The 19,632-nt window shown below is 44.8% G+C and overlaps 1 protein-coding gene across 1 annotated transcript in view; it reads left to right on the top strand.

The window, feature by feature from the left end:
- Positions 1–19,632, top strand: part of UBE2O (ubiquitin conjugating enzyme E2O) — a 128,769-nt gene that overhangs the window by 76,449 nt on the left and 32,688 nt on the right. Inside the window, exons 10-12 of the mRNA XM_015424011.1 lie at positions 1,382–1,536; positions 6,763–6,875; positions 7,876–8,004. Of these exons, the coding sequence (XP_015279497.1) occupies positions 1,382–1,536; positions 6,763–6,875; positions 7,876–8,004 (397 nt within the window). The remainder of the gene's footprint in view (positions 1–1,381; positions 1,537–6,762; positions 6,876–7,875; positions 8,005–19,632) is intronic.

Here is a 19,632-nt window from a genome sequence, read left to right as displayed (position 1 = left end):
AGCCTGGCAGGCTGTAGGCCTGGAAGTAGTAACCAGTTAAGCGAACTAGGTAGTTGCATTAGGTTTGTGTTTATTTTGCCTTTTAAACACTGTTCTATCTTTTAAAGCACCTTGTCTTGTTTTCCTTGCCCCAGTGCTGTGTTAATAAACCATTTTGTTTAATTGTTATCTGCCTGGTCATCACGCCTATGTTCTCAGCTTAAAAGTGGGCATTTTGGATGGGCTTGGGAGGGTACCCTGGGCCTTCTCAAGGGACCCAAAATCCAGGGTGGTGGCGGCGGAAGGTGGAGACCCCCTCGGGTCATGACAACACCTCAGAAAGGATATTATAGCATTGGAAAAAGTGCAGAAAAGGGCAACTAGAATAATAAAAGGGTTGGAACATTTTCCCTGTGAAGAAAGGTTAAAGTGCTTGGGGCTCTTTAGCTTGGAGAAACAACGACTGAGGGGTGACATGATAGAGGTTTACAAGATTATGCATGGGTTAGAGCAGGTAGAGAAAGAAGTACTTTTCTCCCTTTCTCACAATTCAAGAACTCATGGGCACTCAATGAAATTGCTGAGCAGTCGGGTTAGAACGGATAAAAGGAAGTACTTTTTCACCCAAAGAGTGATTAATACATGGAATTCACTGCCACAGGACATGGTGGCAGCTACAAGCATGGACAGCTTCAAGAGGGAATTGGATAAGCCTATGGAGCAGAGGTCCATCAGTGGCTTTTAGCCACAAGGTGTAGATAGGAACTCTCGGTCAGGGGCAAGTGATGCTCTGTATTCTTGGTGCTTGGGGGGGGGCAACAGTGGGAGGGCTACTAGTGTCCTGGCCCCACTGATGGACTTCCTGATGGCACCTGGTATTTTTGGCCACTGTGTGACAGAGTATTGGACTGGATGGGCCATTGGCCTGATCCAACATTGGCTTCTTTTATGTTCTTATAAAAATATATGCCATCAGAACCAGAGTGTTTAGAGGGATATATGCTGCCTTATTGAAAGTGAACGTTACAAGCAGCAGAAGCTCATGTTCTGAGTGATGGAAATATAAGCTTCAGTAGTATCTCCTCATTTTGCTACTACTACATGTCTGCATTTTTTTCGGATTTCAAATATCACTAAAAAATTTCAAGCCTGGGAGTTTGGCTATATATTAACAGGATTATTTCAGCAATATGATGCCCACACTCTTGTAGCAGTGAGTAATTTTAAGAACTTGCTTTGTCATAACGTGCTCTGTGCTAGTGGTCTTAGTTTTCATGTGTTCCATTGATCTGCTTTCTCCTGCCCCACCATTAAGAGAATTGTTTACTGTAGCACAAGTGTGTTCTATTCTGCTTGCTATGCGAGGCTTCTTTGGTAATTTGCTGTATATTTTGGGTTACAGGGTTGCTATAGAAGTGGTGACCACAATGACTTCAGCTGATGTGATGTGGCAGGATGGCACTGTGGAGAAAAATATTCGCTCCAATGAGCTGTTTCCCGTCCATCACTTGGACAACAATGAGTTTTGCCCTGGGGATTTTGTGGTAGATAAAAGAGGTATTTGATTAAATGTGCTGTTTGGGTGTGTCTATGTTCATTGTACACAATCTTCAAAATATTGCCCATTAGTTACACCTAATGTACTATCCACAGCTAGATTAGCAATATATATACATCAGACCGTCCTAATTGTGTGCTGGGGACCTTAAGTATCATATCTTGTAGATGATGAAGAAGAAGAGATTGGATTTATACCCCGCCCTTCACTACCCAAAGGTGTCTCAGAGCGGCTTACAAACTCCTTTCCCTTCCCCTCCCCACAACAGACACCCTGTGAGGTGGGTGGGGCTGAGAGAACTCTGACACAAACTGCTCTTTTTCAAGGACAGCTGTGCCAGAGCTTGCGACTGACCCAAGGTCACATCAGCAGGTGCAAGTGGAGGAGTGGGGAATCAAACCCGGTTCTCCCAGATTAGAGTCCGCACACTTAACCACTACACCAAAACTGAGATTTTGTTCTCACATCATCTTTTAAAATAATAGTCATCCTTTGAAAGGCATGGTATGATACTATATACCCGCTTTTTATATGCAGAGTGATCAGTGTCACAAACCAGTTTCTAATATGGTGATAGCAAAATGATATTTTGATATTTACATAGTTTGCTTCGCTCATCTCCCTTATATATAAAAGCCGAATGGTGGTGGCACTTCTCTAGAACATTCCACCCGCTCCGGAATTGGTTGGCGCCCTGGTGTGTCACTCAGAATCTCCCCCCCCCCAATAGCCAGTCAGAACACAGAGGTTATTTGCATATGCAGCCTCATTGGCCTTTGCCTCAGAACACAGAGGTCGTTTGCATATGCGACTTGATTGGCTTTTGCCTCTAACATTCTAAACAGTTTGCTGTTCTGAGGTAAAGTGTGTCCAATCTCCAGGTGAGGGCAGAATTACACTCACTCAGAATTACAACTGCTTTCCAGATGGCAGAGATCAGTTCCCCTGGAGAAAATGGTGGGCTCTGTATCCTTATATGCTGGTGAGGTGGCCCCCATATGACAGCCAATGTGACGTAGCAGTCAGGGCTTCAGAGCACGGGAGAGGCTGCAGGTGTGTGGGGGGTGGAAAGCTGAAGAGTGAGGGGGAAATAAAGGTAGGTTGATGATTGGCTGAGAAGGAGATAGGGTTGCCAACTCCAGGTGGGAAATTCCTGGAGATGTGAGGGATGGAGCCTGGAGAAGGGTGAGGTTTCAGGAGGTGTGGGACCTTGGACAGGTTCAAAGCCATAGACTCCACCCTCCAAACCAACCATTCCCTTCTGGGGAACCATCATTGCCAATCTCCAGGTGAGGGCTGGAGATCTCAAAATTACAACTGTTCTTTAGGTAGCAGAGATCAGTTCCTCTGGAGAAAATGGTGGACTCAGTGTCATTATACCCTGCTGAGGTCGTCACAGCAAATTGACGCTGAGTGTCCAAGGCCGGGGCACCCACCCAGAGCCTCTTTCTAGAGGCCGTTGTATTTATTTCCACAATGGGCCTTTTTCCTAGTATGTATATAAATAACAGTATACTTTAAATATTAGATTTTAGCAACTTTTTTTCTCTGTTGGCCTTCTCAGTTGAGGAATAAGATCCTTACCCTGTTGTATTTGGCAGACAGTGTTTCTTCGTGTGTGTGTGTGTGCACACGCACATGTACGTCTATCTGCCAAACAATCTTGTGTAAGTAAGCAAGGCTTTAAATATTCTCCTTGCCTTCAGTCAGGAAAAGTTGTCCAATCTGATTCTATTGATATCCTAGCCCTTTGCCCATTGTGGGTTGCTTGCTCTTCTTGTAAAAGAAAATCAAGGAAGTCTGCCACTTGGCGAAAATGCTATAAAAATTACCTTTGTCTTCTAACTTGATGGCTTTGTAACAAAGCATTTTAACTTTAGGTACAGTATCTGGAAGGGATGACTGTAGTATGAACCCAGTTGTAACTAGGGGTGTGCATCTAGAATAAGGCAAACCACATAAATACCCAAAAAATAACTTATTGGTATTGTTCAAACATTTATTAAACCACACCAGATTCACTAATCTGATTCAGCTACCAGTAAGGTGATCCCGAATAAAAGCTTATCTTATTCAGCTTTTATTTGAAGTACCCGATTGGTCTTCCCTTCCCCAGGTAGGTTGGCTGGGCAAGGGAAGGGAGAGTGGGTCGGTATCAGTTCCCTCCACTTCCAAGTGGAGGGGACTGAATCTGACCATTATTTTGCCTTCCTTCCCAGAGCTGCACTGGCTCAGGGAGGAAGAGAAAGGCATACTCCCCCAATCTGTCCTCCCTTCCTTAGCCACCCAGCTGCGGTGGGCTGGCTGGGGAAGGGAAAGGAGGGCATTTAAACATGCTTCCCTGATTGGTCTTCACTTCCCCATCCGTGGAGCCAGGGAGAGCAAAACCGAGCAGGTTGAATGCCCCTCCTATTTAAAATGATCAGCGCAGCTGCACTGATCCTTTAAAATGAGAGGGAAGACTTCAAACCCCTTGGTTTTGCTCTCTCTGGCTCTGGAGCTAGGGGGAGTAAAACCAAGGGGGTTGAATGCCTCCCTCCCATTTAAAAGGATCAGGGCAGTGTGCAGTGATCCTGTTATATGGGGAGAAGACTTCAAAACCACCACCACCACCTGGTTTTGCTCTCCCCAGCACTGGAGCTGGGGAGAGCAAAACCAAGGGGGTTGAATGTCCCTCCCATTTAAAAGGATCCACACAGTGGAAATTACAACTGGTACAAAATGCGGCGGCGAGCCTGCTGACGTTGACGCCCGTGTGGGCTCACGTTCGGCATGTGCTCTGTCAGTTCATTGACTACCAGTTGAGTACCGGATCCGCTTCAAGGTGTTGGTAATTACCTTCAAAGCCTTATACGGCCTGGGACCAACATACCTAAGGGACCGCCTCTTCCCATATACTCCTCGGAGAGCATTACACTTCGAGAGTCAACATCTCCTCGTGATCCCTGGCCCGAAGGATGTCCGCTTAGCCTCAACCAGGGCCAGGGCTTTTTCCGCCCTGGCCCCCACCTGCTGGAACATGCTCCCTATCGAGATCAGAGCTCTGCAGGATCTTATTCAATTCCACAGGGCCTGCAAGATGGAGCTGTTTTGCCAGACTTTTGGCGGAGACAGCGGGCATCCACATATGCCCCCCCCCCGAGGCTGCGGTCTCCCACCTACTGATAACCGGCCATACCTAGTTACATCAATGGGCCAGATTCTCCCTTCTGCAAACATGACTATTGATTTTATATGTTTAAAGTGTTTAAACTTTATTGTGTTTATTGAACTGTTGTGACCCGCCCTGAGCCCATTTACGGGATGGGCGGGATATAAGTGTAATAAATAAATAAATGGGGTAAGACATAAATACCCCCAGTTTTCCTCTCCCCGGCTCCAGAGTAAGGGAGAACAAAACTGAGGGGGTTGAAGGCTTCCTTCCTATATAAAAGAATCATTTCAGCACCCACTGATCCTTTTAGACTGGAGGGATGACTTAAAACCTCTCTATTTGGCTCCCCCCCATTTGAAGGAGGGGAAAGCCAAACTGAGGTGTAATGGCATTTAAAGCCTTCCCCCCTCCCTGAGGCATGCCGTCTCTGCGAGCACGACTCTAGGAAGTTGCTTTAGTTGCTCCATGGTGGCAGCACACTTCAGGAAGGAATGGGAAGGAGAGACATACCTTCCCTTCCATTGCTGAGGTGTGCTGCGTCCACTGCCGCAGTGCGACTCGGAGAAAAGGGGATATGGAGCTGAGTAATTTCACCAGTACTGATTTTCCCCAAATGCCAATATCATACCAATATTGTGATTTGGGAATATCAGTATATACCAGTATTTTTTGGATTTGGTATTCCCAAACTCAAAAAATACCTATTTTTTTTTGCACACTCCTGTTTTCTAACCCTAGCAGTTTGCAGTAGTAAAATAAGCCTTGTAATATTTTAAGAATGTAGTATCAGCTCAGTCTTGAACATATGAAGCTGCCTCATACCAAGTGAGACCATTGTTTTATCTAGCTCCTTTTTTAAAACTCCGTTCTTCTGAGTGATCATTAATCCTTTAGAGATACTAGTGATTGAGACATTGAGACCACCTGTATGCAGCTGAGTACTGGTTTTCAGTGGATAGATTGCCATAAGTAATGTGTAGGCGCGTGTGCAGATAAACTTCCATGCTTGCTACTTCTGGAAGGTGGTATTACTGTTGTGCCTACTGAGCCTTGAGTGCCATTCCATTTAAGGTCCTTTGAGAAGCTGAGACAAACAGCAGCTCTTCTCGTACTCCACCCAGTGGCACACCCTATCCCATCCAACTCCCAGAGGTTTTTTTTTACTATCCTCTGATATTTCCACTGCCACCAGCTGGTCAATTAGAGCACTAGAAAGGAAGAGGACTAGGACTCCTAGTACTGTGTCACTGTTTAAAGGCTCTTCCTAGTGCCCACATCTCCTGCCCTCCCTCTTGACTAGCTTTCACAGAGATTGTTTACTGCACTTGCACATTCTGAGGGATCGAAGGATCTACTGACTGGCAGCTTCCCTTCCCTTGGTGCTCTTTTTATTTCTAATGAGACTTTTTGTAGTTCAGAGAACAAATTTCCAGTATTCAAAATGAGAAGGAATTTAGTAAAAAGAAAATGTCTACACACATACACTGTACAGATCACTGTACAAAATAAAGGTGCATACATGCACTCTGTCCCTTCTGTAACATACTGTAACTGTTATTCTAGAGTAGGCTTTTTACTGTTAAAGCTAAAGTGTTCGATCAGCCATTACTTTGAGTCTCAATCTGTGCTGCCTGCCTTTTGTTAGCTCAGTGTAGTGATGGCCCCTAACAAGATGGAGCCCAGGTGCAAGAGCTCCTTTCTCCATGTCATTGCAAGAAGTCGCCAGGGAATTTATTACCACTCTGTGCCCATCTCCTTGTGAGTCAGTTCTTCTCTTCCTGTCCTAGGCTTGCCAAGTTCTTGGAGGAGGCATTGGAAAGGGTCTGCCAAGACGGGGCTTGATGACAAATTATCCTCCAAGAACTCCTTTTCCCATGCTAACCCAGGGTGGTTCATGACAGTGCCTCCTTTGGGTAAAGCAGGGAAACCTGAGGAAGAGTTAGTTGTAAGGAAGACAGTAATAAGGGAAGTCTCAGATACTGGATAATAGCCAATAAAAGTCCTCAGAGGGTTGATGCTACTGTATGCAGGCTTTCTCTCACTGAACTATCCTTCCTTCAATTCCATATAGCACAGTGTTCTCTGGATCCTGGTATGTACGGAGTGGTGCAGTCAGGAGACCATGTTGGCCGCACCTGTGTGGTGAAATGGTTCAAGCTGAAACCCAGTGGGGATGATGTGGAGGTAAGAAGCAAAAGCCCCCACCCCCCTGCCTGGTCCCCTGTCCCCCGGTATGAGGTTGCAGCATTATGGATGTTTCTAGGGAATTTTCTGATCCCTCTGATTAAAATGTTAGTTGAAGTAGATGAGATAGAAGCCTGTAGACACTGTTATCTTCATGTTTTGTGAGTCTCCTTGTGAGCTTTTGTTTTGCCATTTCATGTGGTATTTCATTCAGTGTGAGCAGTTTGAAGCTTGTGGCAGCGTGGCCTAACTGTGATGCTATATTCGATTCCTTTCCTAGAAATCTCAGACATGTAAGCTGCCCATTTAAGAACTGAATGAAAACCTTATGTCTTGCTGTCAGTGGAATGTTGCATATTTTTTCAGATCCACTTGATTGAATCTTGTTAAATCCTGCTTTATAGTAAATATTTACTACATTTGTCATTTTCTGATCCCATTTTGAACTATATGGCATGCCGCCCTGGAAGGATAATTGCAAGCTAAGCTGATTTTGGAACCATAAAATTCTTGCTTTCAAATGACCTTCACCTTCTCACAGAATTAGGCAAAATAGGACAATTGACATGAATGAAGTGCAGAAGCTTAAGAGTGGATAAAAATATCTAGGCTCTCATGTAGTAGAGCCCCTTCACGTGACTTCATCACCCAGAATGCTCCAAGGGATTATTCACTTCTCCTCCATATGGAAAAAGAGTGTCAGCTTTCGCCAGGGAGGGAGACTTTGTAGAGGTGCTTGTGAAAGTGTAGTTCCCCACACAAACATATACAGGCATTCCAGATTTATACAGTAGAGTGAGTACCTACCCATTTTGAAATAATGTGAAGTTTTATTGGAAGGTTATAATGTTATAACAGGATGCTTCTTTTAAAAAAAATATGCACAAACATCTTTGAGTCATGGGGTGTTGACTTCCTCTAAGGCAGAAGCACTAAATAATTGAAAAAGCATGCATGGAAAGGTACTAAGCTATTATCTGTCGTCTTCTTTTTTTGCCAGCTTGTTGGGGAGGAAGAGGATGTCAGTGTGTATGATATTGCTGATCACCCAGACTTCCGCTTCCGCACTACTGATTTTGTGATCCGCATTGGCAATGCTGAGGATAGTGCTTCAGTCGATGAAAATGAGGTGAGTCGTATCTGTGCTCTAGGCCTGATGTATCATGATAGTTGTTGATTCTAGGCCTGAGGCTGCAACATTGTAACTGGGAAGCAGGGAGGGACAAGATGCTCTGTTTTCACAGTTGTAGCCTTATTTTCCAGATCTTTGGATTTCTGGTCTCTTGTGTTGGCATGATGAAAAGTATAAAACTTCTTGGTCTGTGTCTAGTAGTAGACCTTTAAAGCCCTCTATGGCTTGAGGCTGGCCTACCTTAAGGAACACCTTCTCCCATATGAACCTACCTGTCTACTCTTTGGCAGCTTGCTTTGAATGCCCTGTCCATCTGAGGCTGGATGGGTGACACCTTTAAAAGGGGACATTCATCTTCATTGTTCTGTGCAATCCCACATGGGACTGTGCAGGCCATCTGCTAGAAGATTTTTTAGCTAGCTTAGTGACAGAACAGGAGGAGCCCCTCCCAGGTGGAGCTGTTAGAGCTGTTTTCCTGCCCAACAGGCACATGCTTCAGGGAGGGGCTCTGCACTCTCCTTCAGTTCTCTCTTTGCCACCACCTAGAGGAGAACACTCCTAGTTAACTCTGTGTTTTTGTAGAGGAAACATGTTATTTTTAAAATGTTCATCCGGCTCAACAAAAATGACTCAGACAGAAAAGCACTCTGTTTGTCTTCTGAACCTTGGGGAGAACCATAGTATTGTGGCATGTAATATCTGCCAGCAGTTTACTCCAAAAGCCCAGGTGGATCACATCTCCAGCCTCAAGACTGCCTTATGAGAGAGGGCTCTGTCTACATCTACTAGCCTGGCAGTGAAAACATTCAGCCCCTAAACCCATCTCACACTGTGTTTCCTGCCCTTCATCAGTGATTTCAGTCCAGTCTCTTCCATGATCCAAACTGTAAGCGTTCTGGGACACCATATGTCAGGCTCAGTATGCATTTTATAGTTCGACTTCCATAGAGGAAGGAGGAAGAAGAGAGGGGTGTGAATACCAAATGCTTTCGTTTTCCTAAATGCTTTGATGTATCAGACACTGTTGTTTTGCTTTATTTCTGTAGAGGGGTACGTGCTTAGTGGGGGGGGGGGTAGTTGACTGTTATTTCTGGCACTCAAATGTCGTGGGGTGATTGGGTCCTGATCTTTAGTGCCTTTGCTTGAACACAATATATCTACACTCTCCACGCTTTCACCTCCAGTCCTAACAAAGCTCATGTTCAGTATGGTATTCTTCAATGTCTCAATAAACTAAACTTTCTTCGAAGTGAGTGGTGTTGAGAACTGATTTAACCAGGATTCGGACACCATAATGGGTTCTAACCAGGTCCGCATCGGATCCACTGTCTAAGAAACACCGATTGAAGTCTAAACACAAAAGTAATCAGTTGGATCTGACTCACTTGGAATTGAAAGGGGCAGCTTCGAAGGAACCAATTCTGAAGGTCATCATTGAGGTCAGCGGGCATACTACTCAGTGCACCCCATCTTAGTGGCCACTCTCCAGCATGGTCTCCAATCAGTATGTGACCTAGCCACTCAAGTTGATGTCCCTTCTGAACACTTTGCTACGTCTCCTGCTCCATCGCCTCCATGGGCACCTTCAGGATAATGGCAACAGTACCCGTGTTGCCACCCCGCTCAGAGTAATTGAAAATGGGCAAACCCTTCAGAACCACTGCATACACCTACTTATTGAACCCCCCATTCGTTTTCAGCTGTTTATAATTCTGAGGAGAAAGAAGAGTGCAGGTTCATAGCTCGTTCCAGTGTAGCTTCAGAACCAACACCTGACGATATGGTGGGAGATCATGACCCAGTGTTTCCAAGTGAAGACTTACGTCTGTACTCAGAGCAGATGTATGAATGGCACAGTCTTTGGACATCCAGATCACATCCATGGACACAAGGACAAGATCCTGGGCAACTCTATACTGACACAGTAGGGATTGTAGCCTTCCTGCTCCTAGAGAGGTTCCTGGAGATGGCAAAATTGGTTTGGGAAAAACCATCTTCCATTCCTGCCACATCTCGTAAAGTCAAGAATATGTACAGGGGTCAGCAGGAGGGCTGTCCCTTCCTTTTTACCCATCCTGCTCCTTAGTAGCAGAGGAGATGCAGGCTAAGCAGAGAGTGGGTTCATATTCCACTCCAAGCTGATAAGGAGGGCAGGAAGAACGATGCCTTGAGCTGCAAGACTTACTCTTCATCTTTAAACCTCAGAATAGAAAATTACCAGGCGATTATGGTAGTTTATGAGCTCTTTTTATGGGAGAAGATCACCCTTTATCTAGAGCAGTTACCTGATGATAAGAAGTCTTTGGCCAAGGTTATCCAAGCAGAGGTCCTCAGGCTATTCAAACAGCAGTTGAATATGAGCATACATGCGACCTGGACTCAGAATAGCTCTTTTTCAAAGAGTTTGGCTACATGCCATTCTGAATAAAGGCACATTCCCCCTCCATGATGAGGTGCGGTGTGACAGAGCCTCGGACTCACTGGCTATTTTCAAAGGCTTTGGCTGCATGTCAGCCTGCATAAAAGCACATTCCCCCTCTTTGGCTTTGTCTGCTTTGAGAGGAGCAAAAGAGTGTTGCACTTATCTGTTGTGCAGGCACACATGGGTAATGTGCAGGCTGGCTTACGGAAGATTTTTTTTGCTAGTATAGTAACAGTAGCTGGAGACATAGGAGCCATTTTCTGCCTAACAATCACGTGCTCCAAGGAGGGGGTCAACACACTCCCTCAGTTCTCCTGAGCTGCCACTATGAGCATAGAAGACATTTGAAATAAACTTTAATACTTCAGAGTCCTTGCTCGCAGCGGGGTAAGAGGGGGAGGGATGTGTTCCTGCACAGTGACAACTCGATGAACAACAGTTACAGATAAGTGCAATGCTGTTTTCATCTTCATTGTCCTGCACAGTCCCACATGGGAGACTACCAAGCTGAGTAGCTAGGTGGTGGGGTGAGCACTCTTATTGAAAAATAGACTGCAATACTGCTGTCCCCACTAAAGTCTCCTTTCTTATATTAACGTCTACAGAGTAATGCTTTATGAATGTGTCTGTGGAAGACTGTGGCAGCTGTACAGATGTCCAGTAAGGGAATGCCACATCTCAGAGCTGCTGACGTTGATTGAGATCTTGTTGAATGTGCGTTAACCTCCAATGGGCATGGTACTGAAATCAGTTTGTATGGCTTCTTGATTGTAGACACTATCCATCTTGAGATGGGTTGAGCTGACAACGCCTTTCCCTTAGAGTGGCTGGCAAAACAAACAATCTTACAGTTTTTCTAATGGCACTGGTTGTATTTAAATAAAATAGTAGTGCATGTTTAACATCCAAAGTGTGTGATTTCTTTTCTGCATCAGATGATAGATGAGAGAATAATGTAGGGAGTGATATGTCTTGGTTTAGGTGAAACTGTGGTATTATCTTAGGTAAGAATGTTACACTAGGTCTGAGCACCATGCTGTGTTCATGAAATTTGATAAATGGGTAGTCAGCTCTAAGAGCTGAGATCTCTCTTACCCTCCTTGCCGAAGTAATCCCTATCAGAAACTCAGGTTTTAAGGAGAGGCCCTCCAGGCAACAGGTTGCTAAGTGTTCAAAGGGAAGCTGCAGTCAAGTTGGGTCAACACTAAGGTCAGTGACCATTGAGGTTAAATGGGGGTTAAAGGTGGATATAAATTATTAAGACTCTTGAGAATTTTTTTTGCCATATTGTGAGAAAACAGGGGCTTCCCCTCTGAAATGCAGAAACTGCTGCCAAATATACCTTCACAGGGGAGTTGGACAGACCTGTTTGCTCCAAAGAGCTGAGGTATTCTAAGATTATAGGTAAGGGCCAAGTTTCTGGTATCACATCTTCAGTACCTAGCTAGGCCAAAACCTTTTCCATTTAAATTTGTAAGAAGCTCTAGTTGAGGGTTTTCTGGTATATTGATCACTGCCCATGAGAATCTCTGTGGATTAGTTTTAGTAACTACACTATCAAGTTTAGATACCGCAGGGTAGGGTGGGTAGTGTTTCCTACTACAAGGAGGTTGTGTACCCAGGGCAGGTGAATAAATCTGCCCCATGACCTATTTAGTATTGCCTGGAACCACAATTGTCTCAGCCAGAAAGGGGTAATTGTTATACAATGGAAATTGTCTGCTATCAGCTTGGCAACCACTTACCCTACGAGCGGCAAGGAAGGAAAGGCATAGAGAAGAGTTTGATCCCACCATAGTTGAAAAGCGTTTCCTAGGGAGCATGGGTTTGTATGCACCCTGGTACAGAAATGGGGAGCCTTTGTGTTGTGACAAGTAGCGAATAGGTCAATGATCAGGAATCCCCATCTTACAAAAATGGGGTATATGTGATCTCCCTGCGACACCCACTTGAATTTGGTGTGCCACAGGGCGATCCTCTTGCCAATATTGTTTAACATCTACATGTGCCCCCTTGCCCAGTTGGTCTGGGGGGTTGGGGTGCCATCAATATGCGGATGACACCCAACTCTTTCTGTTATTGAATGGCTGCCCGGACTCTGCCCCAAAGATTTTGACTGGGGCATTGGAGGCCATGGCTGGTTGATTGCAGCAGAGCCAGTTGAAAATCCAACGAAGATGGAGGTCCTGTATCTAAGTAGGAGGTGGAGTTAAGATGGGGATTGGGCTGCCCACCCTGGATGGTGTGCCACTTCTGCTGGTCCAGAATGTGAGGAGCCTGGGGGTGATCCTGGATGCCTCACTTTCTATAGAGGCCCAGGTCACTGCAGTTGCCAGGTCTGCCTTTTTCCATCAGATCAGGCAATTGGCTCCTTACCTCTCCCCGCAGGACTTGGCTACAGTGACCCATGCAGTGGTCATTTCCAGCCTTGATTACTGTAACTCATTTTATGTGGCTTGCCCCGAGACTGATCCGGAAACTCCAAGTAGTCCAGAATGTGGCAGCATGCCTGCTAATGGCATCGTTTGTGCGGGCATGCATTTGGTGAGTATTGTGCAGCTTACACTGGCTACCATTTGAGTACCAGGTCTGTTTCAAGGTGTTGGTAGTAACCTACAAAGACTTATGCAGCCTGGGACCGACATATCTGAAGGACCGCCTCTTCCTATATGCCCCCCGAAGAGCCTTGCACTCACAGGACCAGCATTTACTGGTTACCCCCAGCCCAAAGGACATCCGTTTAGCCTCAACCAGGGTCAGGGCTTTTTCTGCCCTGGCTCCAGCATAGTGGAATCAGCTCCCACTGGAGATCAAGGCCCTGTGGGACCTTTTATTGTTCCGCAGGGCCTGTAAAACAGAGCTGTTCTGCCAGACCTTTGGTTCAGGCGGCAGGTGTCCACCTCAGTTGGCCTCCCTGCTTTACTTCCCAACCTGCTGAAAGGGCCCATCTGATTCCACCCTATAGCCCCAACAGATCTATATATTGCTGCTACCAATTCTATTGTTTACTAGGAGTAAGGCCCGTTGTGTGAAGAAATATAACGAGCTCTAGAAGGAAGCGCCACGTGAGTGTCCTGGCTGTGGCTGGGGAGCGGCAGAGGAAAGGGGAAAATAGAGGGAAGCAAGTCATGTGTATTTCCTTCTGCTTAGCTATTAATTAATAGTTTTATTTAAATTTAAATGCAAACATACAAATTCCATAACAGCCAAATGACAAATAATGCAACAATGTATCAGGGTAAACAGACAGATGGGTTACGTAACCATCTGAACAAGAAAATTAGAGCACATTTACTATGAAAGTCTGAATTATGTGTCAGTCTAGTCTATGAAAGGGTTTTTTGTTCTAAAAGTTGAGAGTTGCCTGAGAGTACTATACACTGGTAAGAATATTTGCACCAATTAAGATATTGTGTTAATGATGTATCATGATAGTTGTTGATTCAGAAGTGAAGCCAGGATGCAAGACTCAGAGTTTGTGGCAAGAGATCGTTTTCCATCATGAATTGTAAATAGGGAAACCAGGTACGCACAAATCTGGAGTATGTTGTGCAGGATTATGTTCAATGTGTCAGTTATTTTGTCCATAATGAATTGCTCCCATACTTTGTTTCTCCAGTCCTCCACCGTTGGGGGCTTGGTCAACTTCCAGGCGGCTGCAATAGTGAGTGAAGCTGCTGTAAGCAGGTACTGCTCAGCTGTAAGCAGGGCTATTTTTGGGCAGGAACGCACAGGAACGGAGTTCCGGCTAGCTTCCAAGTTGGCCACACCCAGCAAGAATGCATTAGCATAATAGGCCACACCCAACAGCAGAAACTCATTAGGATTGGCTACATTAGGGGTATGTGGCCTAACATGCAAAGGAGTTCCTGCTACAAAAAAGCTCTGGGTTTGGACAACAAACAAGGTAAACAGAATAAGAAGCAAAAGGTGAGTGTGGCTGGATGAGCACACTTCTGGTAACATGTGGGAGTGACCTAATATGCCAATAAGCTGTGCTGTCAGGGGTGTGGCCTAATATGCTAATGAGTTTCTGCTATTGGGTGTGGCTTATTATGCTAATGAGTTTTTGCTGAGCTTTTTCTACAAAAAAAGCCTTGGCTATAAGGCAGGGCTGTCTCAAGTCATTTTACTGCCCCAGGTGGGTAGTATGGGAGGACAGCCTCATGGTAATGGGTATGGTTCCCTCCACCCCTGACTTATGTTGATTTGGGGTTATGCAGTGGCAGCTAAGGTAGAAAAGCACCTCCTCCTATGCCATGTCTTCTGAGTTCCAAGGGTCAGGAAAGTGATTCCATAGCCAGTTACAGGGTTGCCAACTCTGGGTTGGGAAATACCTGTAGATTTGAGGGGTAGAGCATGGGGAGGGCAGGGTTTGGGGTGCGGAGGGACCTCAGCAGGGTATAATTCCATAGAGTCCATTGCCCAAAGAAACCATTCTCTCCAGGAGATCTGATCTTGGAGATCTCCAGGTGCTGCCTGGAGGCTGGCAATACTAAGGGGAGGGCCAGACCTGTAGATTTGAGGGATAGAGCCTGGGGAGGGCAGGGTTTGGGGTATGGAGGGACTTCAGCAGGGTATAATTCCATAGAGTCCACTGCTCAAAGCAGCCATTTTAATAGCTGGGAAATTTTCTGTAGGGGAAATGATGTGCTGTGGCTGGGGAACACGGTGATTTCTGGGAGATCTCTAGGCCCCACAGGGAGACTGGCAACTCCAGTGACCGTTTAATGGAAGATTGGGATATGTATTTTGGCAACTCCAGTGACCATTTAAGGGAATATTGGGATATGTATTTTACCTCAGGACACATTCAATGACTTGCAACAACAAACTGTTTAGAATGTTAGAGGCAAAGACCAATCAGGCCATATATGAGTCCATTGCCCAAAGCAGCCATTCTCTCCAAGAGAACTGATCTTGGAGATCTCCAGGTGGTGCCTGGAGGCTGGCAATACTAAGGGGAGGGCCAGACCTGTAGATTTGAGGGGTAGAGCCTGGGGAGGGCAGGGTTTGGGGTCTGGAGGGACTTCAGCAGGGTATAATGCCATAGAGTTCACTACCCAAAGCAGCCATTGTAATAGCTGGGAAATTTTCTTTGGGGAAAATGATGTGCTGTGGAACATGGTGATTTCTGGGAGATCTCCAGGCCCCACAGGGAGCTTGGCAACTCCAGTGACCGTTTAAGGGAAGATTGGAAGATGTATTTTATCTCAGGACACATTCAGTGACTCGCAACAACAAACTGTTTAGAATGTTAGAGGCAAAGGCCAATCAGGCCACATATGCAAATGATGTCTGTGTTCCGACTGGCTATTGGGGGAAGAGGAACAGCAAACTGTTTAGAATGTTGGAGACGAGACTCAGGCAATGCAGCCAGTGGATAGGGACAGCTTCTGAGTGGCAGATCAGGGAGCAAACTGATTTGGGAGCATGTGGAATGTTCAGGAGAGTCCATGACCAAAACAGAATTATATATAAGGAGAGTTTGTTTTTATGATTTTAATGTGATTTTATTGTAACGAGACTTTGACTCAATTTGTTGTGATCCACTCTGAGGCTGTTTGGGGAGGGCAGAATAAAAATCCCATAAATAAATAAAATTGTGAGGAATAGCCTACTCGTGAATGCTGTCTCCTAGCCTGCTGAGCCTGTCTGCTGTTACATTTCCCACACCAGCAATATGTACAGTTTGAAGCAAGATTTGGTATGCAACGGGCCATTCTCAGATGGCTGTGGTTTCTTGACACAAAGGGAGAGGCAAATTCCTCCCCGCCCCCCTGTTTGTTGTGATAATACATTGCCATAGTATTGTCAGTCTGGATGAGACTACAAAGACTGCCAAAGCAATTAAGCCTAATAACTTTTGGCTAGTAAGCGCACTTTGGAAATAATCTTGAAATGGTTGACCATATGTTTAATAAGTAGCACTCTATCTAAAGGTAAAAACTTTCTACAAGCACAAGAATCTATGTCCTCTGCAACAGCTGTCATTTATTGGAGCAACATTAAATGGGACTTCATCAAATTAATGTGGAGGCCCAGTTCCTAACAGGTTTGAACCGGTATTATGATTTGAGGCTGTAGTTCCCTCTTAGGGCAGTAAATAACCAGTCATCAAGCTAGGGAGATACTGAACAATTTCTTGAGTTCAAGTGGGCCACCACTACTGCCATATGCTTCATAAAGATTTGAGGGGATGTTGCTAGCCCGAGGGGGAGTACCCTATATTTATAAAAGGTACCATATACTAAGAATCGTAGGTATTTCCTAGATCTCACACTAATGTGAATGTGAAAATACGCATCCTGAAGATCAATACCGCTAACCAGTGTCCTGGATTCAGTAATTGTGCAACTGATGTCAGGGAAATCATTTTAAATTTACGTACATTAAGGAAATCTTGAGACCTCTGAAATCTAAAGTTGGATGTAAAACACTGTCCTTTTTATTGATTGTTTAAAAAACCCTTTGAGTAAAAACCAAAGTGCAAGTCATCAGTGCAGATTCTGAACTCCTTTTTGCAAAAAAACCTTTATCTCACTAACCAGTGCTGGAGAACTATTGTCAACAGCTTGTGTAAATGACTGTAATGGTGGTAACTCTTTAAATCCCAAGCAATAACCACCTGTAACAATTGACAGGGCCCAAGTGTCACCTGTGATTTCTTGCCGCTTTGGCAAGAACATGGATGAGCCTTCCTGGAACAAAGGTAGGGCACTTTCAGGTAATAATCAGAAAACAGGCTTAGTTTGATGCCCATGATTTCTCGAAGTCTGGTGTTGTGACTGACCCACCTTGGTTCTCTGTGAGGATCTACGTTGGTATGAGGGAAAGACCTGTGTTGTGGATACTGGTAGCGTTGGTGATTGGGCGTTGGAGCCCTTGGTACACCAGTTTGTATCTTGGTTGGTATCATTGTTAAAATGCAAGAGGTGGTGCAGCTGTTATCCCAAAGGAGCATGCTCTCTGTCTATTTTTCTTAATTTGTTGTAAGAATTTGTCCGTTTTTACTGAGAAGAACAATGTGGCTTCAAAGAGTAAGACCAACTCTGCTGCGGGTCATGGGGGGGGGGAAGCATGGTGGACTTCAACCAGACATGCCTCCTCAGTGTAATGGCAGATGCCATTCTTGCAGAAGAATCTGCTGCATGTTTACTAGCATTTAACTGCTGCTTTAAGAGTTTCAGAGCTTCTATTTGGATGACTTTTGCAAGGGATTTCTGGTGTTCTGGAAGCTGTTCCAGTAAGGGAGTAAGTTTCTCCTATAAAAATAATTAGTAAGCTGCTATGATGGCTTGATAGTTGGAGATTCTTAAATTCAAAGAAGAGGGTGCATAGGTCTTGTGGCTGAAGACATCTATCTTTCTGCCTTCTTTGTCTGCAGGGGCAGAATGTGCACCCTTTCTATATTTCACCTGCATCTCTTCTGCAATGAGAGACGATGGGGCAGCGTGCGTCAACAGGAACAGACAAGTGTCATATTTAACCCTGTACATATTTTCAACTCTCCTAGATGTTGCAAGGATGAAAGATGGCTTGTTCCATAACCCCTTTGCCATATCCAATATACCAGGGGTGGGTAAACTGTGGCTCGGGAGCCACATGTGGCTCTTTCACACATATTGTGCTGCTCCCACTATAGTGGCTGAGGAAGCAAAGGGGAGGCATGCCTCTTCAATTGGTCTTTCCTTCCCCAGCCAGTGCAGAGACAGAAAGCAACTTGAACTTTAAATGCATTCTCAGAGGGCCCCCCCCCCACCTTGGATGAGGCATTTGTCTCTTTAAATCCCTTCTCCAAGCCAAGCTAGCTGGCATGGGGGGGGGGCTTGGAGGACACATTTAACGTTAAAGTTGCTTTCTTTCCACCTCTCCCTTCTCCATCTATTTCCTTTCTTTCCACTTTCTTTCTTTCCACCTTTCTTTCTCTTTCTCTGTCTCCCCTTCCTCCCCATCTAAAGTTATCAGTTTAATAGTAATAAAAGCAATTTTGCATATTTTCCAATAAAAACGTGTATAATATTTGTTCATGTCTTATTTACTTATTTACTTATTTATTTATTTATTTTTTAGATTTTTATCCCGCCCTCCCCATAGGCTCAGGGCGGCTTACAAGGCACACTGCCAATATAATACATCCATAAAATATTAAAAATATTAATATTAAATAGTAAATAGTATCAAATATTAAAACATCATATATACAAAACAGTATCCGGTGCTCACTTCCTAATAACAAGATGGCGATCTCCTAAAGTCTCATCCTCTTTTTCGAAGTGCCCACATCGTGATGACCCTGTCTTGCTGCTCTCAAATCTGACATTTATTCTATGTGGCTCTTACGTTAGGCAAGTTTGGCCACCCCTGCAATATACTTTCTAACAACAGGAAGGCTACTGCTCCAGGAGTATCAGGATATAGTCTGCCTAGGATCTTATCCTTAGGTTTCTTCTCTACAGATGTTACTTGAATGTCGAGAGACTGTGCCATGAGAATCATTTGTCTTAAATCTTCTGTTGGTGAGTAAGCAGTGAGGTGGCTAAATTTGCAGATGACACGAAGTCGTTCAGGGTGGTGAGAACCAGGGAGGATTGTGAGGCACTCCAAAGGGATCTGTCGAGGATGGGCGAGTGGGCGTCAAAGTGGCAAATGGGGTTCAATGTGACCAAGTGCAAAGTGATGCACATTGGAGCCAAAAATCCTAAATATAAATACACATTGATGGGGTCCGAACTGGCAGAGACTGACCAAGAGAGAGATCTTGGAGTTGTAGTAGATAACTCAATGAAAATGTTGAGACAGTGTGCGACTGCAATAAAAAAGGACAACGCTATGCTGGGGATTATTAGGAAGGGAATTGAAAACAAATCAGCCAGTATCATAATGTCCCTGTATAAATCGATGGTGCAACCTTATTTGGAGTACTTGGTACAGTTCTGGTCACCACACCTCAAAAAGGATATTATAGCTTTGGAAAAAGTTCAGAAGAGGGGTGTGTGTTGGAATACTTTCCCTATGAAGAAAGGTTAAAGCACTTGGGGCTCTTTAGCTTGGAGAAACGACGGCTGAGAGGTGACATGATTGAGGTTTATAAGATTATGCATGGGATAGAGCAGACTGAGAAAGACATACTTTTCTCCCTTTCTCACAATACAAGAACTTGTGGGCACTCCATGAAATTGCTGAGCAGTCAGGTTAGAACA

This window comes from Gekko japonicus, unplaced genomic scaffold, assembly GCF_001447785.1.
Source record: "Gekko japonicus isolate JY-2015 unplaced genomic scaffold, Gekko_japonicus_V1.1 scaffold442, whole genome shotgun sequence".
NCBI lineage: Eukaryota > Metazoa > Chordata > Lepidosauria > Squamata > Gekkonidae > Gekko > Gekko japonicus.
This window is presented reverse-complemented; position numbering and strand designations above follow the sequence as displayed.